This window comes from Lygodium microphyllum, chromosome 2, assembly GCF_053477565.2.
Source record: "Lygodium microphyllum isolate KBCC chromosome 2, Lygodium_microphyllum_v1.1.10, whole genome shotgun sequence".
In the NCBI taxonomy this organism is placed as follows: domain Eukaryota; kingdom Viridiplantae; phylum Streptophyta; class Polypodiopsida; order Schizaeales; family Lygodiaceae; genus Lygodium; species Lygodium microphyllum.
The window spans coordinates 160,147,144-160,173,850 of NC_141136.1; the positions used below are offsets into that span (position 1 = coordinate 160,147,144).

Below are 26,707 nucleotides of genomic sequence, written 5' to 3' on the forward strand. Positions count from 1 at the left end.
AGGTTGCATAGCATCCATAATCCTCAATAAATGTACAATAGGTGATGCCATAGCATCTATCTGATTTACATCATCCCAGAAAGTGGAGTTATTTACTTTCTCCAAGCATAAGATACATGTAGGAGTGTTTGCCAAAGCTAATGAAGTGAACTCATCACTAAGATACAACTGCCTCAAGGCACCGTTGCATTCTCTTAATCTACCTGGCATCAAGAAGTTAAAGGCAAACTTGGTATTAGAGTATTTTAAAAGTGTCTTCTTTGACCGCCAAGAGAACTGATGGGGTGAAGAAATTGGTGATTCAAAACAAAGCTAATCATTTGAGCTCCTTGCTCTATGGCAGGTGCAATCCATGATAGGTTACCAATATTCTTTAGTAGGCTATTCAAGCAATGAGCCATACAATATGAAATTGTGATATGCGGATAATATCCCTGGATGATAGCACCTGCTGCCCTATTTGTGGGCTCTCCATTTGCAACAAATCCTACAACATGCTTTGGGCCAATAAGCTCAATATCTGTAACCCACTCTGGTGCAAGTATATTTTCCGCCTTTCCTATTCCTGATATATCATGTGAAGATATGAAATACGTTTTCCCACGAGAATAAGTAACTATGCCATGAATGGATTGCTTGCATGTATCACTCCAATCATTAATAATCAATTAAACTTCATTTTTAGCCCGTAGGGTTTTTCGAGTCCATAGGGTCACTACTGCTTGCTCAACATGACACTTTTCCTTGTCGAGCAAAGTGGTGTGTAAGGTCTCTGATGATGGTGGAGGTATATACAAAGGGCCATACTCACTAATCTTCTTGCACATCAATTTAAAATACTCTGATTTGACTGTACGAAACCAAATGTGGTCATGATAGAAAAAACATGACACTAATGTATCCACCTCTTCCTTCTTCTTGGGATCCCAACTAGCATCAAGTGTGCTCTGTCTATGTGCAATATGTGACACTGCTAATGCCATGGCCGATGCAATGTCTGCAGTAGGTGTGGAGGTAGCACTTCAGATACAGATTCTATTCTAGACACATCTATGGGGATGGTGTCACAAAAGTTGTAGGGTTAATTGCAACACATTGTAGTCTAGACACAAGATAAGCTTGTTGACGTGTTGCTGAGCTAAAATATGCATTACTTGCTAATTAGTCTCTTAAACATCCCCAAAACACACAAAAAATGCTCTTTTAGAGTAAAATCCTAAAACGGGGAGCGGTTGGAGAGAGCTCAGTGGAAACCCTAAAACGGGTAGTGGTTCGAGAGAGTTTAGTGAAAACCCTAATTTTTGAGGCACCCTTCCACATCTATAAATAGACAGGCTGTCCCCATTCAGCTATCATCCTTGTTTGCAGGTTATACCAGCCCACACACCCTTTGCTACTGTTGGCACCCAGTTTTCAGCCTGCAGCCCACCTTCATCTGCTGTCCAGCCATCATCGACTGCAACTACATTATCTTCAGCCTGTCCATTGCTGTAGGCGACAGCTCTTAGCTGCTGGTGACTGCACCAGACTGTCCCAGACTGCTATTCACCTTACTGTCCATTATCTCCAGGATCAGCTAGCTTGCGTTTTCAGTAACAAACCCGTGTACATACTTCCTGTAGTAAGAACATAAACCCAAGAAGCTGCGGATCTCATGTACATTCCTAAAAGGTGGCCATGATCATATTGCTTCAATCTTTGCAGGGTTCATGTGAATACCATTAGCCGATACAATATACCCCAAAAAGTGGATTTCATGCAAGAAGAATTCACTTTTCTTGTCATTGATAACCAGGTTATGGTCACGCAGTTCATTGAACACAATATCCAAGTGTTTTCTATGCTCTGCCTTGTTCTTTGAATAGACAATCATGTCATCAAAGAAAATGCCCACAAATCCTCTATGTGGCCGGAAGATACGATCCATCATTTGATTAAAAGTGGTAGGAGCATTCGTAAGTCCAAAAGGCATAACAGGAAACTCATGCAATCGAAAAGATGTCCTAAAAGCTGTCTTAGGCACATCTTCTAGACTAATGCGTATTTGATGATACCTACTTTTCAAATCTATACGGCTAAATATGGTTGCCCCTTGCAATCTATCCATAACATCATCAATTCGAGGAATCGGAAAGCAATTCTTTATTGTGATCTTCTTTAGAGCACAATAATCAATGCACATACGCCATGAACCATTCTTTTTCTGCACCAAAAGCACTGGAGAACAAAAAGGAGGTGAGCTAGGCTGAATCAATCCTTTTTCTAATAACTCATTTACTTGAGTCATAATCTCCTCTTGCTGGGCTGCACTGACTCTGTAGGGTGGCTTATTAGGTGGGCTACTTCCAGGAATAAGATCTATGCCATGATCTTCTAGCCTTTTAGGCGGTAGCTGCACGGAAGTGACTTAGAGAAGCAATCAGCATACATTTTTAGAAATGACATGCGATCCTTCTCTAACTTAGACATGTTCCCAACATTCTCACTATCAGCTTTATCCTTAGTAAAAACCAAGTACGCTGAAAGATGATTTTTCATTACTTGAGAAATGGCAGCTGCAGATACAACAGGGATAGATTCACCTTTCAACTTTACATCAAGTGTGAGTACCTTTTCCTTATGCTGAATAGTGATCTTTTTTGCACGAGAATCAATCATTGCATGCATACGGTGACACCATGGCATACCAAGCAATACATCACAACCCTCAAGTGGAGCAATGAAGAACTCTTCGCTGTCCACATATCCTTGTATGCGCAATCGAAGCTTTCCAATGAACTGTGTGACAGGCTCTGCATGGCCTTTACATGCCATTTCAACTTTCCCCATGGGTCCCATCTCATCCTCTCTGATGCCTAGACGGGCAGCCCTGTCAACAGAGATGAAGTTGGCTCGTGCATCATTATCAAAGAAAATCAATGCATGCCAATTCCTAATTATCCCCCATGCTCTGAACAACTTAGTAGCATCATCATTGGGCTGATCACTAACAACATCGGACACCAATCCCAATGATGTTTTGGGCTTCTTTCCTTTAGAATCTCCCTGATTGTCTAATTTTCTAGCTTGTTGTGCCTATTGGGACAATCCCTTGCAATGTGACCCTCCTGTTCACAAATAAAACATTTATTTGCAGCCATCAACTCCCTACGTTGTGCCAATGTTTTTAAGCCCTTTCTTTGTTGTTTTGGCCTCTTTTCAGGCTGATTTTCAGATCTGCCCCTTTACTCAGCCTTAAACAACTTTTTGTTCAGCTTCTCCCCACTCTCTAAGAAGTCTGAATCCTTCCCACGCAGCCAAGCATCGGCTGTAGCAACAGTCTCTATAAGTTGAGACATGTTAGACACGGTGGATTTAATGCCAAAATCCCTGATTCCTTTGGGCAGCCCACAGACATATTTTTCCACTTGCTCATGAAGGGGTACGGGGCGATAAGAAGTAATAGGCAGCAATGCATCCCAAAACTTTTTATTATATTGCTCCAAATTCTTACATTCCTTAGTATCCAGCTTATTCCAAGCTGTCATGATGTCCACCTCAAAGGTACGTGTCAACCAATTTCAATGCAAACATTTGCTTGAATTGTACCCACGTTGACGGTGCTCTACCTTGCATCAAAAGAGTGGACCACCACTGCAATGCATTCCCTTTCAAGAAAGTGGCTGCCTTTCGAATCTTTGAGAACTCCTTGAAGTTCCCCCCTGAATAGATTGCATCAAACCATTAAATGAAAGTCAAAGCTTTCAGCCTATCTTGTGCACTGCCGAAGGATTCAAACTTCACTCCTTTTCCACCCTTATCATAGTCTTTTGCTGCCCCTTTGGGTGTCAAGTTGTCATACACTGGCTACTGTAAAAAAGGCGCATTTGCCGAATTTACATCAAAACCAACGCCAAATGGAGCATTTGCATGACCAACATTCATTCCTTGAGCCCCATAAGCATTCGGGGGTGCAGATGCAGTACCAAACATGCTACTTTGTGTCCCAGGCATCAAGTCAATGTTGCCATACGTTGGGTTTTGCATATTTCTAGCCATACCCGAATACATTGGGCCTCGCACTCCATGCATTGGTTGTTGCATACCATAGGAATTTGTGCCATACATTCCCATATGCGGTCCTTGTCTAACCATAGCATGAAAAATCGTGCTTCCACCAAAATATCCTGGCTACCTCATCATAGCATGCACGCCTGGCTGTCCAAAATCCATTGGATTGGCACTTTCGTGATGGCCTTGCATTTGCGTTCCTTGCCCCGTAGGTTCCAACTGTTTTATTTCATTAGCATATTTGGGAGCTTCAAATGAAGGGTTTGGCATTATCTTCGGTGCATCTAGCTGTCCCGAAGGTGTAGAAGAGGTCTTCTTCTTCTTGCCTTTGCAGACTATTCTTCTTTGAAGCATTCAAAAATCGGGTAAATTGACGATTCTTTGCCAATTCAGCAAAGAGATTTATTGCTGTCCTTATCCGATTCTTGAACTGGTTATCAAATTCCTCTTCACTTTGCTGGTCATCAGTCTCTTTATACCCGAAAGACCGTGCATCTTGCCCAACAGCAACATTTTTAGCTTGTTGTCCATCGCCAGAGCCTTGTCCAAGGTCAGACATTGGATTTTTTCATTCCCATGTGAACATTCATATTGAGAGGCATCATCATTGCTTGAGTCTATCTCACTGTATGAAGACTAAATACTGTAATTTCTCAGCTGAGAGTGAAAATCAGCACTAGCACATAGCTTTGGCTTGCAATCAGATGCCTTGGGCCTACCAAATCAAGGGATTGAGTGGTATCCCAACAATGGAACCGTGAAACCAGCCTTCCTCCTCGGATAGGGTGGTAAATCCCTAATTACAACTTAGTTACAATAGCAAACAATAAATGCAAATTTGAAAAAACAAATTTATCTACTGATCTGGGACAATGCACACCCTATTGGCCCCAAAATTGGCGCCCCTTTCTGTATTTCTTTAGCTTTTCTGAAGAAAAAGCTGATTTACAATGGGATTCTCCCAATCCCTTTCGGTATTTCAACTCCCCTTGCTGTCCAAAGTGACTGACAAATCTTCAATCTATTTTGCCTCTTGATTCGGGCACTCAGTTGGCCTTTACCCACTTCATAGATGATGGAAATGCCCCAAATTCAATGGCTAGCTAGTCCTCCACCTGAATTCAGTTGAAATTCATCTTCAGCCTTGTTGAATCCAAGTCTTCGAGCTTCCAATTTTTGGCATGCTTTCCAAGGCTGTTGCTAAACCCTAATTTTTGCTGTAAATTAGGGTTTATAGTAGAGAAATTTGCAATTTCTCAGTGTCCAAGGGTCCAAATGTTGAGATCTTTGGAGTAAGGCTGTGAAATGATTGGGAGATGAGAGGGAAAGCTGTAGAGAGAGAAAATTCAGAGTTTTATCACGAAGAATGACTGAAAATCAGTCCAATGCAGCTGCTACCCTGCCACAACAGCTTGTAGATGCAAAGAACTGAAAAAAATTTGTCTATTTTTTGGCCTGTTACACATTCAAACTTCTCTTCTTTCACACTCTTGCCTCTTTCATACTCCTTCCTCTTCTCTTCTCCCTCACCTCAAGCCTTATAAAAGGGCAGTCCCCTTCCCCCATCTCACCACATGAATCAGCCTCCATCTTCATCAATCTCCCTCTCTTGAGCTCAACTTTCAAGCCACTATCTTCAATCACCCTACTCTCCCTCTTCCTTACCCTCTTCCTCTCCCTTTCTCTCACCTTCTCTTCCTCCTATCCCTATCCTTGCCCCTGTCCCTCCTTGTCCCTGTCCCTCCCCCTTTCTCACCTTCTCTTCCTCTCCCTCTCCCTCTCCCTCTCCCTCTCTCTCACTTTCAAGTTTCTTTCATACATATTACACCCTCTCCTTTTCCCAAATCCCTCTTTCTCTCCCTCTCCTCCTTTCTTCTCATTCTTTCCACAATGCCTAGGCCCCTTCATGATCTATCTTTAAGTTGCACATTTTGTATGTGTAGGCTGATTTTATATGAAGTTTTATATGTATTTTTTAAATGAACATACGAAACAATGTATTATATTCTCAATTTTTGTGTATGTTCCATACTGTACATATTCACGTATTGAATGTATCATACTAAATGTATGAAACCACCCTGAGCCACATGCTGGAACTCAAACGATGAAAGTCACGTCATCCCTTATCATAGTAATTTAAGCAGACAAAAGCTGGTATGTTGCTCAAATGAAACATTCCTCTAGAGGTAATCAAATGTTTTCAGCTTGGAATTGGTGAATGGAGAGATTTGTGGTTTCTTGTTGAAAAGCAGACTGAGTTTGATGGGTTGGTTCTGTTTTTGATATTTATAGGTTGGTGATAAGGTGTTTCCAAAAAATTGGCTTCCTAAAAGGCCACCATTGAAATACAGAAATCTTGAAACACAGCGGGTTGTTAATCCCCTTGATCCAATGTATAAGCTTGCATCTGGCAGATGCTTACTTCCTGCTGGTGAACAGGTGGAACCTCATATAACCTTTAGGATTCATTATTAAAGAATCATTGTTGGGATTACTTTTTGTTTCTGTCACTATCAAGTTAGCAAAAAAAGGTTTTGATACATATTACAGGTCCCATTTTCAAAAAGGGTTACTGATCTGATGGACACAAGTGATATTCCTGGTAGTAAACCAGGATCAATATGCAAAAGACCACTAAGAACCTCTGTGCCAAGTTGCTATATTGATGATGCAGGATTTCACCCTACCAAAAGAACACATGTGTAAGTCTTCTCTCTTCTTGCTCTTTGATTGTCAACTCTGGTCATTCACTTTTAAGTTATATACTTTGCTCTCATCTAGGATCTATCATATGTGCATTTTACTGCAGCCGAACCAGGACAACATATGGACAAGGATTGGAACTGTTTGACATTGATATTGGGAAAAGACAATTTGGTTTCCGAAGAACTGTTGTTTCTAACCCTTTGGATCCTGTATATCCAAATGAATGTGAAGATTCATGTAGAAGTAAGAGTGTTTTCTTTGGCTTTTCAAGTTGTTTACATGGACCAGAAAACATCAGTTTGATATAGTTGTAAATGCATAGATGTGCTTTTTATCTGCACCTAGAAAGAGAGAATTTTTGGAATCCTTTTAACTGCACTCTGAAAAAGTGGCAATCTGAGTAGAGGCATCAAGTCTATTTGTTGTTGCTAAAGAATCATGATATTGTTGTACAGAACATAATTGGATGAAGAAACAGGGTTTGCCACCTCATGTGAACTATAGGAGCCCTTTAGAAAAGATTTTGGACAAAGTATTTACTGCCTAGCTCTGCTAACTAAACATTCCTCATTATATCTGCAAAATAAACATCTGTTTTTATATAATATAGCATATGAATGATAATCTCTCCTTTCTGTCCTCTTTCCCCCAAAAAAGGAAGTTTTTTATTGCTGTAGTCTCTTATTGTAAATGTTTAGGTTCCCTCCCTTTGCAATGAAACCTAGAAAGAAAGAAATAAAGTTATGTTAAGGTATACAAAAGGCCAAAGTGACCTATGAGATGTAAATGTGTAGTGCATGTCAAATGATGTCTCATCGTGAAGTACAAAATGAATGCAATAACTAAATAAAATAATCTTAATCACTATGCTTTAATAAACACCACATTGTACAAAAATCAAACAAAAAGCATCATGTTAGATGAAGTGTCCTACGGAGATTAAACCAAGTATGACAAGTAAATCTAAGTCTACTCCTAGAGTGCTACTATGATGATGTCACTATAGTGTAAAGTAGGTTTGTCATGGAGTGTTGTACAAAAACCAAACAAAAAGCATCATGTTAGATGAAGTGTCCTACGGAGTTTAAACCAAGTATGACAAGTAAATCTAAGTCTACTCCTAGAAGTGCTACTATGATGATGTCACTATAGTGTAAAGTAGGTTTGTCATGGAGTGTTGCCTCCATTGCTCCTGGTCATCTGAGCTAAAGTGTCTAGGTGGATGCCTCTTGTGGTGAGTGATGATGGCTTAGATCTGACAGTGATGAAGACAGGTGAGTCGTCTCCGTGGGTTCGTGGGTGTCTTGCATGGTGTAAAGATAAAGCTTGCAAGATGGCTTGTCAATGGTTGGGAGAGGGTTGCTGAGCCACCAAAATTAAAGGCCAACATGAACACAAAAATATCATGTATTTGGCCTAATTTTACTCCACAAAAATAGCCCTAAAAAGATCTATTTATAAAGAAAGCATTATTCTATTTTATAGGGCAAATGTGCAAAATACCCTATATGCTGTCAGGTGGTGCTGCCCTGGAGGATCATTGACAGCTGCTGCCTTGTTGTTGCTGTCAGATTCAAAGCAGTGAAGCCTGCGTTTTGCCATATCAGAGGATTGTCAGCTAACGTCATTATCATCCAGCTCTTCTGCTGTTTGTGAGGCTGTGTTCCAGCCAGCAGACCTAGCCTTTTGGTGCGCAGAATGATTGTCAGCATCTCTGCCAAGAGAACTGTGTTTCACTGCCTCTGCTACTGCTTATCTCATTCCTTTTGCGGCTTAGAGGATTATGTTTGGCTCTTTCCATCGCTGCCCTTCATTATCCAGGACACTGCAGTCATCTTGAGCCACCCATTGTCATCAACTACTAGGCTGTCCTCTGCCCGCCGTCCTAGAGACACAGAGGCACGAGTTCATTGCATCATGACTATCTTATTCATTTTAGTACTCTATTCATACTTCAAGTTTCTGAGTTCATTCATTGCTAGTGTTTATCATACATACTTTGTCTCCATTGCAAACTCTGCTGTTTCTTTACATAGCAGGAGAGTAGAGGTGCACTTGAGCCATAGGTCCTCATTCTTCATAAAGAGCATAGGGCCTTGTAGGGAATGCCAAGACCACTGACATTTCAAGTTCCTACACTCCATTCCACTACAACATTTAGGAGGAGAACTCTATCTTGTGCCTCCATCACCAGCCGCACCCCCCCCCCCCCCCCCCCCCCCCGTTTGCAATGCTTACCATTGGGTGCACCTATTGCGGCAAGCTAGGTGATATCCACCATAGCTTGTTGTCATCAACCATTGCTCCCTATGCCCTCAAAGTATATGCAAGTCCCGATGCTTACCATTGGGTGCACCTATTGCGGCAAGCTAGGTGATATCCACCATAGCTTGTTGTCATCAACCATTGCTCCCTATGCCCTCAAAGTATATGCACCTCCCAAAGGGCACCCCTTGTGTGACACTTTTTCAGCTCCATCTTCGTCCTGAGAATATCTTTTTGGAGATGGCCACTTCTGCAACTTTGCTGAAAGTGGTTACTTTGGTCTTAACAGTTGCAAACAACCACTTTTGTACCTTTGGAAAAATGTGTTACTTAAGCTTTAGTAGAGGCAGTTACTCTGGCCACAATACTCAGCCACCTACCTATAGGCTTTATAGGATCATGATATGTACGTAATATTTCCATAGAGTCACTTGGAGTGTCCATATGTGAGATTGAGTGGCATTATATTTGCAAAGGTTTTGCTAGAGACTTGCTTTGGCAATGATTGTATCTTTCCTTTGTGAGATTGAGTAGCATTATATTTGCAAAGGTTTTGCTAGAGACTTGCTTTGGCAACGATTGTATCTTTCCTTTTCAATAATATAAGTTTCTTGGTGTGATGTAGAGCTAGCGTTATCTTCGTGTCTTGCTAACCTTGTCTTTCCTCTTTCCTCTTTCCTCCTTCTCCATCCCCACCCTCTTGCACTTCCCACTGCTCTATGCACTTTTTGTGCTGACACTTAACTGAGTGAATTACTCTATCTATGGTCTCTCTTTCTCTCTCTAGCACTTTGTCTCTCTGTCTTGCTCCCTTCTCTTTCATTTTGACTCTCTTTCTCATGGTCTTGACCACTCCTTGCATTCAACACTCACTTCTTCTTTTTTTCCGATAAAATGTGGCTGATTATATTACTAAAAAAAAACTGATTACAACGGAGAGCTCATGCTCAATAGACTAGCTAGAGCTGATGCAAAGTCACAAATACATCATGAATACAAGCCTCTCAAGGTGGTCTGGGGGGGATGGGGGCAAGAGGCCATGGAGGGGGTGTATCGCCATCTGGGGCTACCTGCCTGCATCATGAAAAACAGGTCCTGGCCACCCCAGGTATGCATGAAATGACTACGGAGTACGTGACGAGCCTTGGACTCGCCCTGCACGTGATCTCAACGGCTGCGCAGAGAGTGGATGATGGAGGTCCAAAGCTCTGCTAAGGTCGCCTGTGCTGAAAGTCTCTCTCCGTCAAAAGACTCCTGACACTGTGCCTTCTAGATATGCCATCCAGTAAGACTCCTTATAATCTCTCATACCTCAGAGCGATCTGCTGTTGGCTCTAGTACTTGACGGATGGGTAGAGCCTCCAAGCCGACCACCGCGCATGACCTTGCCTCGATGATGAATATCGTGTCCTGCATCCCGGCCTCATACAGAGGTGACGGCCTGCCAAGAGAAAGCTCCCCATGAGATATATCCAAGGCTGGGTGCTATACGGCGAAGGATGCGGCATGCTCCTCTCCACACGAGTTGTGCCTCCTCACATGACCAAAGACAGTGCTTTGGGGTTTCCAGAGACTGCTGTGTACAACGCTTACAACCTCCCTCCTGCTGCATCTGGACAAGCCAACTTCCCACTGCCAAGCCTCCATGTGCCACCAGCCATAAGAAGTACGATACCCTCCTCGGCCTCCAGCTATCCCATAGGCGGCGCCAGAAGGTCCGTTGGAACGGCTCCGTGATGCTGTGCTCTGCCCAGTGCCTGCTATGTGATGGCGCCCAATCCATGTCCTCTTGCATTAGTATGTGTCTACCAATCCTGGCAGTATATTCCCTTAGTTGCACTTGTACATAGTACGAACTGGTTCGTACCGCACCGTACCGTACCGTACGAATTCGTACAAAAAAACAAGCATTTTTTTTGGGGTTTTTTTTTTTGGGCGTGGTTGTTGTTGTTGTTGGTGGTTTGGGTTGTTGATTGTTGTTGTTGTGGTGGTGGTGGTGATTTTGTAGCCTCGATCAACCAACCAAGAAAGGGGGTGGAAGCTTGATTAGACTCCTCATACATGTTTTGTTATGATTTTATCCTAGAGACAAAGGCCATACATAAGGTATTCAAGCAGTTCCAAATGTTTCTAATTGATGTTCCATCATTTTTCACAATATGTTAGTGTCATCAATAAATAAATTCAGCATCATTTGAGGATCATCAAGTACCTTAATCCTATTGATTTTACCTTTGTTCACAACTCATTTTGCACCACCCAACCCAAAGCATTAGTACACATTGCTAATAAAACTAGGCCAGAGGATAGCTTGGCCTAATGTACCTTTTGAGAGTACATGAATTAGTGAATGTACCATCAATAGCTACTTTAGCCTTAGCAATGCTAAACAAAACCATAACAAAATTCATAAATCTTTTACCAAAACCTTTGGTGGTTTGTTTGGTAACTGTTGGTCTCATAGGTCATTTTGGCCTCTTGTAGACATTAATAAAGAATCTCATGCCATTTCATCTCTCTCTTTCTCTCTCTCTCTCTCTCTCGCCTCTCCCTCTCTCTCAACCTTCTCTCTCTCAAGCATACGTGTCTCTTATTTGTATGATCATTCATGTATGATGTATCCACTCCTATGTATGTACTTGTAAGTTGTAGCGCATGTTGCACATGCGGCATATGCCATATAGGTTTTGGCACGTTACACTCAAGTATTCATCTTATATACTCCAATAGCATTGCTATTTAGACTTTAAACATTTGTTCTATTATCTATAGTTCAAAATAATGAAGTTAAAATTGTTTTTCGTACTAATATCGTATCGTACCTTATAAAATCTTAAGATACCATTTAGTACCGTATTTTATCGTACCGTACCATACTGTACTTTTCATACCTGACAACTATGTGTATTCCAAGAACCTCAATGGCTTCTTGGTGACTGCTGTGGCCGGCTATAGCCACTCTTCTGGATCCTACTCCAACTCATCAAGTGATCTGCTCTCCCAAATCCAAAGGCGCCACTCCCTGAGCTTCTAGAAAACATAGGGGTCTAGCCGCCATGTCTTCCCCTGAAGGCCCACCATCCGAATCCTCCTCCACGAAAGGGCAACTAACTCCTCATCGTGCTACCCTTTGTCAAGGACAAGACGCCCCCCTCCTGAACAATGAAGAAAGTCCCCTGCGGGGCGCCGCTCACTCTACCTGCCACCTGTAAGGGGATGCCTGCTGGTGAGAACCTAGCGGCCCATAGCTCCTCGGGCTCTATCGGCACTTGTATCGAGGGAACAAGCCACTCCAGAGGTATTGCTCCGTCTATCTCCCTTTGCCTCAACTCCACTTCTCTCTGGCAGCTTGATACTCGCTGCAGCACCTCCTCGTCCGCCATCTTGTACACCTCCCGCCATGTCTTGATGGTACAAGCCGGGCCGGCCTCCCAACCAGCCCACTTGATGTGGGGGCGCTTGCCAATCTGTGTCCCTTCCCGTTCTTTGACCTGGGGTTCCAGATCACTAGCTGATGGTCTATCTCCTCTTGGTAGCCTGGGGGGGCTCTGGATTAGGGCCTTATGGAGGCCCTACCACACGTGGAGTAAGCTACGTAGGAAAAGTAATCTGGGGGTGGTGATCTGGGATGACGTGAAGATTCATCTCAGGGACGGCCTCCACTCACCGCCAAGCCTCGGTCTATAATCTTGAAGACCCTCTTGCAGTAGGACCTTCCAGGTCTGCCCTCGGTGTGAGGCCGCGTACAACTAGCTTGCCCAAGAGGGCCATACTTTGAAACTCTGGGTCTATGATTCCGAGCCCTCCCTCTGACCGATGCCGTATGATGGTCGCCCACGCCACCTTGGCTCATGAATTCTTGGAGCTGTTAGACCCAGACTAAAAGAAGTTCCGCACTAGGCGCGGTGAAGCTGCACTACGCAAGACGAGGAGAAGCACCAACACGAAGCGATGTACCAGGCCGTCGCTAGGACCTGGTTAACCAGCAGGGCTCGGCCGGCTAGTGAGAGACGAGCCGTGCTCCAGTAGGTCAGCTTCCTCCGAATAGAATCAAGGACTGGAAGAAATTGTTGGGCGGGAGTGATGTCGATTCTCTCCTGGAATCCTAGGTATTGGACGGTCTGCCCTCTGCTCACCCATCTAAATCCAAGGTGGACATCCCACTCTGTGCTAGAGTCCGGGTCTGTGAGGAAACCAACCGGCTTTCGCCAGTTGATTTTCGCTCCCGCTGCTGAACAGAACACCTCAAGAGCCAGTCTCACTCTCTTCAACATTAACTCATTGTCCTCTATGTAGAGTGCTGTATTGTCTGCATACTTTGAGTCTAGCAACTCGGTCTCCTCTCTCATTGGAAGTTGGAGGCCGTGTAAACCGCTCACACGGTACTTGAGGAAGTGAGACATTGCCTTTGCAAAGAGTAGGAACAGGTACGGGGCCAGGGGGCAGCCCTGCCGGACTAATCTCTCTAGCCAAAACTCCTCCCCACGCCTACCAGCTATGAGAACACTGCTGGTGGCTGATCTGTAAAGTGCGGAGACTCCGCGAATCCAAGCCTGTGGGAAAGCCAACCTCGCCATGGTGCCCTCTAGGAAATCCCATACCACCCTGTCATAAGCTTTCTCGAAATCCAAGAGAAGTACCGCTCGTCTTTGCCCACTGTGCTAAGCCCACTCTGTCGCCTCAAAGGAGGTAAATACATTGTCCAGGATACTCCTATCGTGGACAAAGCCTGTTTGTGTGTCATGGATGATGTCTGGCAGCACGCGGCATAGTCGCCTATCAATCATCTTTGCCGTGCCTTATAGGCCACTGACAATAAGATGATCGGTCTCCATTGGGAAAGCTCCAATCAATCTCCCCCTTTGGGGAGAAGACTGATAAGGCCTGCCAAAAGGCTTCCTCGCATTTGTCCTGAAGTGAAAATCTCCTGGAAGGCCATCAGTAGGGGGTCCTTCACCACTTCCCAGTAGGTAGTAAAGAAGGCCTTGGAGAGGCCATCCTCTCCCGGGCATTTTTGCCCATCTTGTGTATGGAAAGCCTCTTCTAGTTCCTTCTTTGTGAGGGGGCTAGGAGAGAGCATCCCATCTCCTCTGGACAAGGGAGGGATGTGATCCCGGACCTGCTGCCTACATCACTATCCTCTAGCTGAGGTTGTCTCCTACTGGAAAAGGCGACTATAGTAGTCAGTTGCAATCTCCATCACGTCGTCTGGGCTAGAGCAAGTCCTTCCATACTAATCTCGGAGTCTGCGTAACTACTCTCCTGAGGTGCGAGGCTGGTGCACTTGGAAAAACTCCCTACACATCGTATCCCCCTTCCTTGCTTAGAAAGCTGCTGAGGTGCGGAAAGAGAACTTTGAGCGCTTGTCCTCTAGGCCCGCAATGGCTGCTCGCGCTCACACCTCTTGTGCGTGGAGAGTGGGATCCCCTGGTGCCTCCTATAGTAATCTCTGCATGGCTGCAAGGTCCTGCCAGAGTGCTCTCTCCTCTTCCCAGCTCTGTTGCCTGGCTTGTATGGCTGCCTCTTGACAGATTCTGCTCGATTCGGCTAGGGCCTCTGCAACCTTCTCTGGGATCCAGTCTCTCCTGCCCCATTTCCTAGTCCAAAGCTACTCTATCTGTCTCGTCACCTCCTCCCTCCTATAGATCGAGTTAGGGATTCGATAGGATTGTGTGTCTAGGGTAGATGCTGGGGGGTCTAGTGTCAGGAGAACCGGGCAATGATCGGACAACGTGGTGCCCGCCAACTGCGCGATCTGGCCTCCACGAGAGCCTCCCCACTCTCCCATATAAAATCTGTCCAACTGCTCCAGCAGGACTCCACCTAGCGGCTTGTATCCCCAAGAGAAGTCTGGCGACCTCTCCCTCCTGTGGAAGGCAGGGTGTCTCTAGGCATCGCGTGCACCTACTGCGAGTAGAAATACCTCCCATGCCTCTTGCTCCTCCCCGGCCACGTCCTGTAGTTTTTGCCTCTGCCCTGTTGGTCCTCCAACACCTCCAGGTTGTTGAAGTCTCCTCCAACGATCCAGGAGTCCACCTCTGGGAGTCCCTTCGCGATCTCCACCCAGAACTTGCTGCGTGTCCTAACCTCTGTAGGGGCATAGACATTGAGGACTCCCAGGCAATAGTCCCCAATGTCGAGTTTGATCCATAAAACCCTTCCTGCCACTATCGTCTCGTGGTCTCGTACACAGGCGGTGAGACTCGAGCCGATAGAGGTGCATATGCCTCCACTCCTGCCATGGGTATCTATGGCATGCTCCCAGTAAGTGCGGGAGCTGCCCGGGAGTACCTTTTCACCCGCTAGGCTTGGGTGGATGTGAGCTTGTGCCCCTGTAGAAGTAGGATGTCGATCCATCCGGCAAGGGTAGGATGCAGCTCCTGCCGAACAATCAACTTTCTAGAACCACGTGTCCCATTGTAGTGGAGATTGTTTACATTCCATGATGCAAGGTGTAAGCTCATTTGGAAACCTGTGACTAACTGAATAGGCATCTATTCGGTGTGGAAGTTGCTGATGAGGAGAAGAAACTATGAGGCATGTAAGTGCGCTTTGCCAAGGTCTGGATGGTGAACTTCAATCCCCCATGGTGGCCCTCAGATGGACCATAGGGGTGGTAGATGCTCTAGGTGGTACTATCAATGCATCTAATAGCCATGGTGAGAGTTGTGACTCTGTACATTGGTAGAAACGGGCCTCCTGTGCCAGGGGCTGCGGAGCTTTCCACTGTGGAGGGGCTCGAAAGATCATGCTCAAGTGCGGGACCTTAGCACCAGCCCACCAGTTAATGTCCATCATGCAGCTAGGCCAGTGCTGCGCGAACAGTGCTAGTCCTTCATCTCCCATCCACTGGGAGGTGTGGTCCTCCACCTGACTCTTCAACTCCTCCTCTATCTTTGTCGTCGTCCAAACCCTTGATTGGGAGGTTTGAAAGAAGAAGCCGTAGTTTGGTCCATTCGGTGGTGCTAGTAGATGGACCTTGCCCCTCCTTGACTTGCGAACCATGAAGATCCCCACCTCCAGAGGTAGTGAGAACTCTTCGCGCTCCACAACTCTCAGGTAGGACCATGGGCCATTGCGGAAGAACTCTTGTGGCAACAGCTGTGTCTGTCTTGGGAAAGTGTGACGGGCGGTAGGGGCAGATGAGCTGGTGGTTGTGTGGGAGGAGGAGAACTGCTGATGCGAGGAGGATGTAGGCATGTGTGGCTCATGACCTCTTGTGGGAGGAGGGGGGTGGTTTTGGGGGGGATCACGTGAACCAGGGGCGGATCGGGGGGGGGGGTGTGCTCGACAGGGAGGTGGTGGGTGTCAGATGGGAGAGGATCGAGGTGCAGCTGAAGTGCAGTAGACAGTGTGAGAGTGAGAGACAGAGTTGAGCACGACACCCAATGCAATAGTACTGAATAGAGTGTAAGCTGAAAGTACAAATGATAACCCTTATACCTTAGAGTTATAAGGGGCTGTTCACACCCGAACACAGTAAGTGCCCGTAAGTGTGCATCACAAGCACATACAAAATAGTACACATAATCTGGGGGAAAAAACCTCTCCTACCGAGAGTTAAAAGTGCCCCAGTGTCCTAGTGATCACCCGCACACTCCCATATGAGCGTAGGCGTAAGTAAGGCGTGTGAGATACCCAACAAACCCCCCTGGAGTGAAGAGTGATCAAGTGTACAAGGATCATCCGCCACCAAAGGGCGTCAAATTCAAAGCATCGCGAAATGCTTCAAATTTGTCTCGTGGAAGAGCTTTGGTGAAGATGTCTGCCACATTGCTGGTGGTAGGACAGTAGACAAGGCTGATATCACCTGCATGTAGCCTCTCTCTGACAAAGTGGTAGTGAATCTCTATGTGTTTCGTGCGAGCATGAAACACAGGGTTCCGTGCCACTGCAATGGCACTCTGACTGTCAGTATATAAAGGAGTAGGCTCCGTAACAGATACATCCAAATCAGCAAGTAAGCGTCTAAGCCATACGCACTCAACTGCAGTAGTGAAGGCTGCCTTGTACTCAGCTTCACATGACGACGTGGCAACAGCGGATTGTTTCTTGCTAAGCCAAGAAATGCATGACGAGCCAAGAAAGAAACAATTGCCACTAGTGGAGTGACGAGTATCAAAATCACCAGCCCAATCAGAGTCACTGTAAGCATGTAACTGCAGTGGTCCCCCCTTGGCATAAAGCAATCCAAGAGCTCTAGTACCCTGCAAGTAACGAAACACACGCTTCACAGCTTGCCAATGCGACATACGAGGCTGATGCATGTACCTGCTCAAAATTGAAACGGCAAACTGTATGTCTGGCCGAGTGTGGCATAGATAGATGAGACATCCCACTGCTGGAGCATAAGTATGGATATCAAACAAATCACTGTCATCATGTAATGACAGTTTGAGCCCAGGTTCCATGGGTGTACAAACTGGCTTGCAATCCTGTAAGCCAAACTTCTCAAGAAGTTGCCCAATGTACCTTGACTGACATAATCCAATGCCTCTAGCATCATGTACAAACTGGATGCCCAAGTAATAGTGCAAAATACCCAAGTCAGACATGTCAAAAGTTTGCTGTAAATTATTTTTGAATGCTGAAATCTGATCAGCACGTGTTCCAGTGAGCAAAAGGTCGTCTACATATAGACACAAAATCAGCATGGATCCCCCCTCTTTATGTACATAAAGGGTAGACTCAGATGGGCTGTTTACAAACCCCTGACTAAGCAAGAAGGCATCTATCTTTGCGTACCAAGCTCGTGGAGCTTGTTTCAAACCATATAGAGCTTTTTTCAGCTTGCATACTAAATTTTCTGAGCCTTCAACTGCAAAACCAATGGGCTGCTGTACATACACTTCTTCCTGAAGTTCCCCATGTAAGAATGCAGTCTTTATATCTAGCTGATGCACTTTCCAACCAAAATGTGCAGCCAAGGCAATCATAGACCGAATGGTCGTCATACGGGAGGTAGGAGCAAAGGTCTCCTCATAGTCAATGCCCTTTTTCTGTGCGTAGCCTTTAGCTACCAGCCGTGCCTTGTACATAATTATCTATGGATCCATCTGCATTCCTTTTCAATTTGTAGACCCATTTCGTACCAATGGCACGCTTGCCAACTGGCAAAGACACCAAATCCCAAGTATGATTCTTATGAATAGAATCCAATTCAGCTTGCATGGCTGCCATCCAATGCACACTATGTCGTGCATCCTCAAAACATTCAGGCTCCTCATTATCATGAGTACATGCTGCCATAACAAACTCCATGGAATGTGCTGAATCATGCAGTCGAGTTTGCCTTCGAGTACGGCCAGCCAAGGGTGTTTCCAAATGACTATCTCTCATAGTCAGCGTGTACCATCTAGGCACCTGTCTTGCTTCCTGACTGTGTACAAGTTCCTGCTGAATTTCAGTTTCAGCAATGTGCTGATTTACTGCATGTTCCATAGGAGCAGCTGGCTGAACATTAGGTTCATTTGCTGAAGTACCAGCTGAATCACCAAATGTGATGGGCAGCAGCCCTTCAAAGACATCACGGGCAGCCTGATATGTATCAAAACCAGCCAAGGATAATTCTGATTTTTCATCAAATACAACATCCCTGCTGACAAAAACCTTCTTGGTCACGGGATCATAGAGTCTGTAGCCTTTGCTTTCGCTGCTATATCCCATAAAGATGCATTTTACAGCCTTGTTGTCCAACTTCTTTCGAAGTACCTGTGGAATATGGGCATATGCAAGACACCCAAAAGTACGGAAGTGGCCAACAGAAGGTTTGCGGCTGTGCCAAGCCTCAAAAGGTGTGACGGTTTTCAAGGCCTTGGTAGGGCATCTGTTCAAAATGTGGCAAGCGCACATGACGGCTTCCATCCAAAAACTATGAGGCAAACTCTTTGCCTTCAGCATACATCTGGCCATCTCCATGAGTGACCGATTTTTCCTCTCTGCTACCCCATTCTGCTGTGGAGTATATGCAGTAGTGTACTGATGGATAATGCCCTTCTGCTGCAAATAAGAATTCAGCATAGAGGACATGTATTCCCCCCCTCGGTCCGAACGGAGAGTCTTAATCTTGCAACCAGACTGAGTTTCCACAAGTGCACTGAAAGCCAAAAATGCATCATACACTTCTGACTTCTTTTTCAAGCAGTAGACCCAGCACAAACGTGTAAAGTCATCAATAAATGTTACAAAATAGTAACAACCACCCAATGACTGTGTCTGCATGGGCCCACAAACATCCGAATGCACAAGCTGCAATCTGGCTGTTGCTCTAAAAGCAACATCACGGGGAAAAGAGAAACGATGCATTTTCCCCAAAATGCAACCCTCGCATAAATGCTCAGGAGGTCTCTCCAAGAGAGGTAATCCATCCAACATCTGAGTACGCTGTAATAGCATCAAGCTGCCATAGTTTACATGCCCCAAACGAGCATGCCATAACTCTGCCTCTAACATAGCAGGAGTAAGAGTGGATGTCAAATATGCAGACTGATCTACCGAAAGAGCATCCAACTCATATAACCCATGACACAGAGAACCTGTCAAGACCAATGTCATGTGTTCCTTGTCACGGACCATGCAACGGTCATCATCAAAGGTGACCTGCAAACCACAACGTGCCATAGAAGAAATGGAAAGCAGATTCTTCTTAATGCCAGGCACATACAAAGCATCCTGTAGGCGGAGAATAGAGCCATCAATGGCTGTAAGCTGAATCTCCCCAATACCACGAACAGGGTATGATGCATTATTAGCACACTGAACAGACTTCCCAACGGGAGGTGCACCAAGAGAAGCAAACAAATCTCTACGAGATGTGATATGCCGTGAAGCACCACTGTCAAAGAACCAAGTGTCAGCATCTTCTGTAGAGCTAAATGCTCTATCAGCCCAAGAGACATCATAACTGCAAGTGTAAAAACAATAGTCCCTGTCTGCAACAAAGGACGCGGACTCACTAGCAGTGGAAGGAGCTGCAGAAACAGACATCCCTGACTCCTTCTTCTTCTCTTTGGCGATGCGCTTCCTGCACTCAGTGATGTAGTGGCCAGGCTTCTTGCAGTAATGGCATTTTCCTTTCTTGGCTTGCGTGCCCCCCTGTTTCTGACTTGTCTGTGAAGTGTTACTACTACCAGAACTCTGCGAAGAATTTTTCCCTTGGCTGTTTTTACCCTTCTGCCTTGACATAAAAGCCTGCTCAGAGGCTATACCATCCACACCACTGTTCCGTCTAGTTTGTTCCTCCTCTAGAAGCAAACTGACAAGCTGAATGAAAGTGATGGGCTCTTTCGAAATCCTCATAGTGAGGTTCAAGGCAGTATGAAAAGCCAAGTAAGAGGGAGGCAGTGAATTCAATGTTGTAGAAATCAGCTGCGCATCTGAGTAGTACTCATCCACATTCATGAGTTGCTCCCGCAAGTCCTGAATTTTGTTGAGATGATCCTGCATAGAATCACCCTCATTCATCTTTAGAGTCTCTAGCTCTTTCTTCAAGAAAGAGATGCGAGTCTCATTCTTTCCCGCAAACATCTGCTCCAATATCAACCAAGCTTCTTGTGAAGAAGCTGCTGAACGAATATGAGGAATGATAGAACGCTGAACTGCCAATGCAATCAGCGACATAGCCTGTGCATCCCGTGTATCCCAAGTTTTCTGAGCTGCAGTTCTTGGGGGAAGTGGCTGAGCGGGGTGAGGTGGAGGGGGCTGAGGTTGCCCTCTTGCACGTCCTCCTGGAGGAGGAGTAGCGGGAGCCACAACTCCCGGTCGTGCTTCCTCTCCACTGACATAATCCCACAAATTTTTGGCCACTAATACATTCTTCATCATGAAAGACCAAAGGGAATAATTGTTCCCATCCAATCGGTCTTCCTTGGACACATAGGTGAATACATCTCCTCCCTGATTTGCCATTATTTCCCAAAAGGCAATAGAGCAATGTCAATGCAGTACGGGCTGGAAATCTGCAAATTTCCAGAAATTGCAGCAAACACAAGTCTGCAATTAATGTGCAAAGGGTACTCTTTCAAAAAACTGTCACTGATGCACGCTTCCCAAGGTGCAATTAGTGCTCAGCAGCACTAAAACATCGAAAGCCCCAAAATTGTCTGCCCAAAATTTCTGTCACAAATGTCTGTTACAAAAGCCCCAGAATGTGCATTCAATGTGTCACAGACAGACACAGCACGTTTCCCAATGCTGAAAACTGAACCTGCTGTTCAGCACGTTTCCCAATGCTGAACCTGAACCTGTTGCACGAACTCCTGTGTAAAAGAAAAGTGCAGAATGTTACCTCTGCGTGTTGACGACGGGCACAATTCCCGAGGTAATGACTGCTGGGTACAGTCGGACTGACGCACAGGTACAGGCGTGCAGGTCCAGTGACACGCGCAGGCAGGACTGGGCGCGCGCTGGGCAGAGGAGACGGCACCCAGGACTGGCTGGTGGAGACAGGTGGCGCGCTGGCAGCTGGAGCTGACGGCACAGGCTAGCTCAGCGCAGGGAGGCTGCGCAGGCAGACTGACAGGCGAAGGGGCACTCTGGGCAGACACAGGGCAGAGGACTCGCTGGGCAGGGGTGGCAGCACGCAGGTACAGGAGGCGCGCTGGGCAGAGGTGGCAGCACGCAGGTACAGGTGGCGCTCTGATTGTTGGAGCTGCACGCTGGGCAGAGGAGTCGTCTGGTGCTGCGCGCTGACGGAGTGACAGGCGCAGGCAGGACTGGGCAGGAACAGGCGGCTGGGGCAGAACTGGCGGGGGCTGCAGACTGCAGACTGAAGACTGCTCTGAGCTGAGCTCTGATACCAAATGTCAGATGGGAGAGGATCGAGGTGCAGCTGAAGTGCAGTAGACAGTGTGAGAGTGAGAGACAGAGTTGAGCACGACACCCAATGCAATAGTACTGAATAGAGTGTAAGCTGAAAGTACAAATGATAACCCTTATACCTTAGAGTTATAAGGGGCTGTTCACACCCGAACACAGTAAGTGCCCGTAAGTGTGCACCACAAGCACATACAAAATAGTACACATAATCTGGGGGAAAAAACCTCTCCTACCGAGAGTAAAAAGTGCCCTAGTGTCCTAGTGATCACCCGCACACTCCCATATGAGCGTAGGCGTAAGTAAGGCGTGTGAGATACCCAACAGTGGGGGGGAAGAAGATCGAGGGATGGTGGGATGGTCGGAGGTACATGGCGGGTGGGGGGGTTTGGTGGCTCTGGAAGGGGGGGCCATGAGCTCGGGTCAGTGGGGGGGCATGGGAGTGGGGGGTGTGGGCTCTCAGATGAGGTAGTCTGTGGCGCGGGTGGTGGACGTGGGGGGCTGCTGCCTTGCCGGGTGGGGCGGGCAAGGGGGGTTGCGGAGTGCTCTGCAGAGGGGGCGTTGCTCGTCCTCGTGCTCCCTGTTGTCGAGGCTGTGTTTGTGGAGTTGGCTGCGGCCCCCGTTATCGTCTCTCTCTCTGTGTCGTTTTTGGACCCGTGTGAAGCCGTCAACATCCACATATGGGCCTGTCGATGGAGCCGCCTTGGCTCCGAAGCGCATACAGTCTGCTGCCTGATGCCCAAAGTCATGGCAGCGCAGGCACTACAGTGGTTGCCCGGTCATCGTGACCTGCTGCCTAAAGGAGTGATCTCCAGTCTCTATCTCCAGGAACTTGGGTATACTCTGTGTTTTTCACAGCCACTCATACCTTGGGGACTCCTGCAGCTGTCATAGCATGTGCGAAGGAGGCAGGGAGGACTGTGCCGAAGAGCCGACCAAAGTTCTCCACTAATTTGCCTTACTCTATTGCCAGTCCGGGAAAAAGTAAAGTGACTGGGTGTCTGAGAAAAATGTTGTGGAGCTCAAATGACTTCACTGTGAAGCCATTGTACCAGGGTACAATGTGAATGACCCCCTTTGTGAAGGCACAGAGCGAGCTCTCCACTAACTCCCGAGCTGCGTCCGCGGAGGTGAGACGAACCATGAAGATTCCACGGTTCATGAGGATTGCCTCCACGATCTGTGCTGTGCCGATGCGTAGCATGGAGTGGAGCCAATCTCGAAGCTGGGCCTTGGCTGGAGTGTGTCCTACTACCTGACCGAAAATCGTTGTTTCTTTAAGCTCCAGCTTAGTGGTGCAGACGGCCAAGAGCTATTCTTGAGAGAGGACAACGTGCAAGGTCTTTGACTGGGGGGCACTTGCAGAATGCACCGGCATCTGACCAGAGGTTTCCATTGCGCTTCCCTATTGAGAATCTACCAAACACATTGCTGTACTGTCAGAGGGGGAGGGCAGTTCGACGGGGCACGGGGGCGAGGGGAGCGGTGCGTTGGTAGGGAGCTGAAATTGTCCAATTACTTTCTTGACAACAACACTCACTTCTACAAACGGATGTATTGTAAACTTGCCTCAATCTTTCTCTAGTTATGCCTTCTTTTCCTCGTCCACCTTCTTATGCACACTCGGAAGAGTGTCGCCTGTCAACTTGAATGTATCAACATTCACCTACACAATGCAGTGATGCATGTAAGATTGTTCATTGTAAATGCTAAAGTCTAAACTGTAAAGTATAAAGTTTAAACTTCAAAGTTCAAAGTTTAAAAGTTAAAACAACAAATTTTAAATGTTATGGCTAAGTGTTTAAACTTTACCTGCTTCAGACTACCCATGCTCATCATAGCTCTCATAATGTGTAAGTGAGTGCGGCAATAGACTAGCCACTCTAACTGTCGTATGCTAAGCCGATTGCGAATCTTTGTGTGAATGAGAGAATAGGCACTCTAGTTTCTCTCACATGCACTTGAAGAGCAATCCTGGGCAAGGACCCTCATGGCTAAGGGCTGAAGGGTCTCCAATGTGTATCCAAAGTTTTGCCACCAAAATAAAGGCTTCACAAGTGACTCTCTCCTCCAACAAGTGGGAGAAGCAAAAGCCACATGCCCTCCCTGATCTGCATAGCATCTTAGCTCCTCTAGCACTGCATTGTAGTCATCAACAGGGACCACACGAGTCAAATAAGCAAGCTGGTTTGAACAAAACTCTCTATCATCCATGACCGCCGGTGACTTGTAGGCTGGATGTACCAATGCTGCAAAACCATGGATGGGCTTCCACGCCCATCTCCTCTTTGCTATCTCTAAAACATGTGCACGTTGTGTCTTTGTGATCACTGTACAAGCACGTGTCTTTGCCAATGCCGCTCTAAAGAATTGAATGAGAAGGCCCATGGTGGACCCCTCACAATCACTCATACGTAACACCCTATAAAAGGGAGTCACGACAATGATGACGGTACGGACTTTTTGCCAAAACTACTCATTAAGGCACAAGCTCTGCATGGCTTTGGTCTCCTCTATCTCATGCTTATCCCACTCATTCCATAGAGTGGACACCACTGTCTAGCACAAGTCGGACCGCACCTCATAAAGGCGCTCCAGCAATAACCACATGTAAGCAAAGCGAGTTGAAGAAGGCTTCTTCAACTCCAGGGTGCTATGCTCACAATACATCGCAAGCACCTTTACCTTTACCGTGAAGAATGTGACAATTGATGTAGCTTTGCGGACCACCCTCTTCACCCACTTGAGCTTCCCAATGTCCTCCATGAGCAAGCCCAAACAATGACTTGCATATGGAGTCCACACAATCATAGGGAACTCGCTCTCAAGCAAACGGCCTATGCGCCGACAATTCAATGCAATGTTGGTAACAACTTGCACTGCATTTGAGGGGCCCACCCACAACCACAATTTACAAATTACAAGTTATGTATAAATCAAATAATAAATTTCAATTATGAATCATGATATTATCATAATGAAAGAAAGTGAAACAAATTTAAAACGAAAATTGCAATGTATACCTCAATGATAGCTTGTCGAATGTGGCGGTAGATGAATGCGCCTGTCGTTTTTCTCTCCCTCTTGCCGGTATCTACGGCCTGCAAAAAGTAAGTGCTGAGTGGACATGAGACGAGTATGTTGATCATGCCCCGTTTCTTACGATCACTCCATCCGTCGGTGAGAATGGAGCAACCATATTTTATCCATGCGACCCGAATAGGATCAAGGGCTCTATCAATCCTCTCCTTCTCTTCATCAATCTTTCTTGTCCTCATGTCGTTGTATGTGACACCGGTCCATCCTTCACATGGACCCACATTGGCAATGGCTTTTACCATCTTTTTCCATTGCTCTTGCTTTAGGACATTGAATGCAAGATTGCACTCAATCACTGTGCGTGCAATTTCAATGTCCGCAAGTCGTATGACCGGGAGCTTGAGAGAGAGATGATTGTCTCTCCGGTACCGCATGAGCCTCCACTCTTTGTCTTTTATTGGAGCCGGATGCGGATGTGGAGCCCCCACCACCAATGGTAGAGGCCTCTCCCGCATTGGTTGAAGATACGCGCACATTGGATGCTTCCTCGTTAGTAGGCATAGGAGTTGTTGCCGATAAGCCACTTCCTCCTCCTCTTGTGGATCCCCCTCTCATCTTGGCGAGAATCTCCTCCGCAATGTTTTGAGGGATTTCCTTGCATGGAGCAACTTGCCCCTCGTCTTGGAAAGATGTTGGAGAAGTCGAGTTGCACCGCTTGTATAGCGCTTCCTGCAATTCTTGCATGTCCAATGGTGGGAGTTGGACTTCTTTGTGTCCCTCTCCACATGGATTGCATGCAAATTAAAGGCCTTGTGCTTCTCACAAGTCATGGTGCCGATGACGAATAAAAGAGGCCCGAGAGAGAGAGAGAGAGAGAGAGAGAGAGAGAGAGAGAGAGAGATGCTTGAGTCTCGACTCTTGAAACTTGAGTCTTGAAAGTTGAAAGGGAGGGAGACTCGAGAGGCCCAAGGGTTGGGATAAAGTTGAAAGAGCAAGAGTGAGAGAGAGGGAATGGGTGATGAGAATGGCAAATGCTTTGATAGGGTGCGGGATAGAGGGGATGGGAGATGAGATTTGAGAATGGCAAATGCTTTGATAGGGTGCGGGAAAGAGGAAGATGAGAATGGTAACTTGTAAGTGGTTGCTGAATTGGTGTGGAAGCATGGAGGAGAGGAGCATCTTTCGTAGAAGAGAGAAGGGTCAAACTTTAAAGTTCAAACAGTCAAAGAGAGAAGGAATCCAAAGAGAGGGCTGCAAGCTGGAAGGAATCCAAAGAGGAGCACCTTTTGCATGGTTAGATTTTGGAAAAGGGGGTGGGGTGAGGTATCCAAGGCTTCACACCCCCCCAAAATTGAAAACGTGCAAGTGTAGGAAACACGGGAAACACGGGACACGGGGTGTAGGAAAACGCGGAATAAGGATGCGCAGGCCAGGTGGCCGAAACAGGCTTGTTTTAACGTACGAAATTGTACCGTACAGTATCATACGGAGGGCAACTATGGCACACACCTGGCCTTATTACAGATCAAATTTTTGGCAATCTTGCCAAGGTGCACTAGCTTCTTGCCATGGCCTAGTCTTGTCACTACATGCCAACTGCTTGCTTGGGTAAGTCTACTACCAATCTAGTCACCTTCAGTGCACCTGGAGTAAGAGCCTTAGGTTCTTTGTGCGAAGGCATCTCTGCCCTTGATGTCTTAGGCCCTTTCCCTCTCCTTTCCCTTATCTTCAAGGAATGACTAGCAATGCCACAGATAGCTGTGGGGGAGGAAATGGGCCAAGAAGTAATGCAGAAGGTGAAGTTATTCCAAACCCAATTCCCCGGCATAGC

General features: G+C 46.3%; 1 protein-coding gene across 8 annotated transcripts in view; it reads left to right on the forward strand.

Moving 5' to 3' along the window:
- Nucleotides 1-26,707, forward strand: part of LOC148040543 (uncharacterized) — a 99,884-nt gene that overhangs the window by 16,999 nt on the left and 56,178 nt on the right. For all 8 annotated transcript variants that reach the window (XR_015694956.1, XR_015694955.1, XM_087700678.1 and 5 more), the window contains exons 2-5: nucleotides 6,346-6,492; nucleotides 6,604-6,755; nucleotides 6,863-7,002; nucleotides 7,215-7,291. Coding sequence is in view for 6 of the 8 variants with exons in the window: in XM_087700678.1 (XP_087556804.1) it covers nucleotides 6,346-6,492; nucleotides 6,604-6,755; nucleotides 6,863-7,002; nucleotides 7,215-7,291 (516 nt within the window). In the remaining 2 variants the exon portion in view is untranslated. The remainder of the gene's footprint in view (nucleotides 1-6,345; nucleotides 6,493-6,603; nucleotides 6,756-6,862; nucleotides 7,003-7,214; nucleotides 7,292-26,707) is intronic.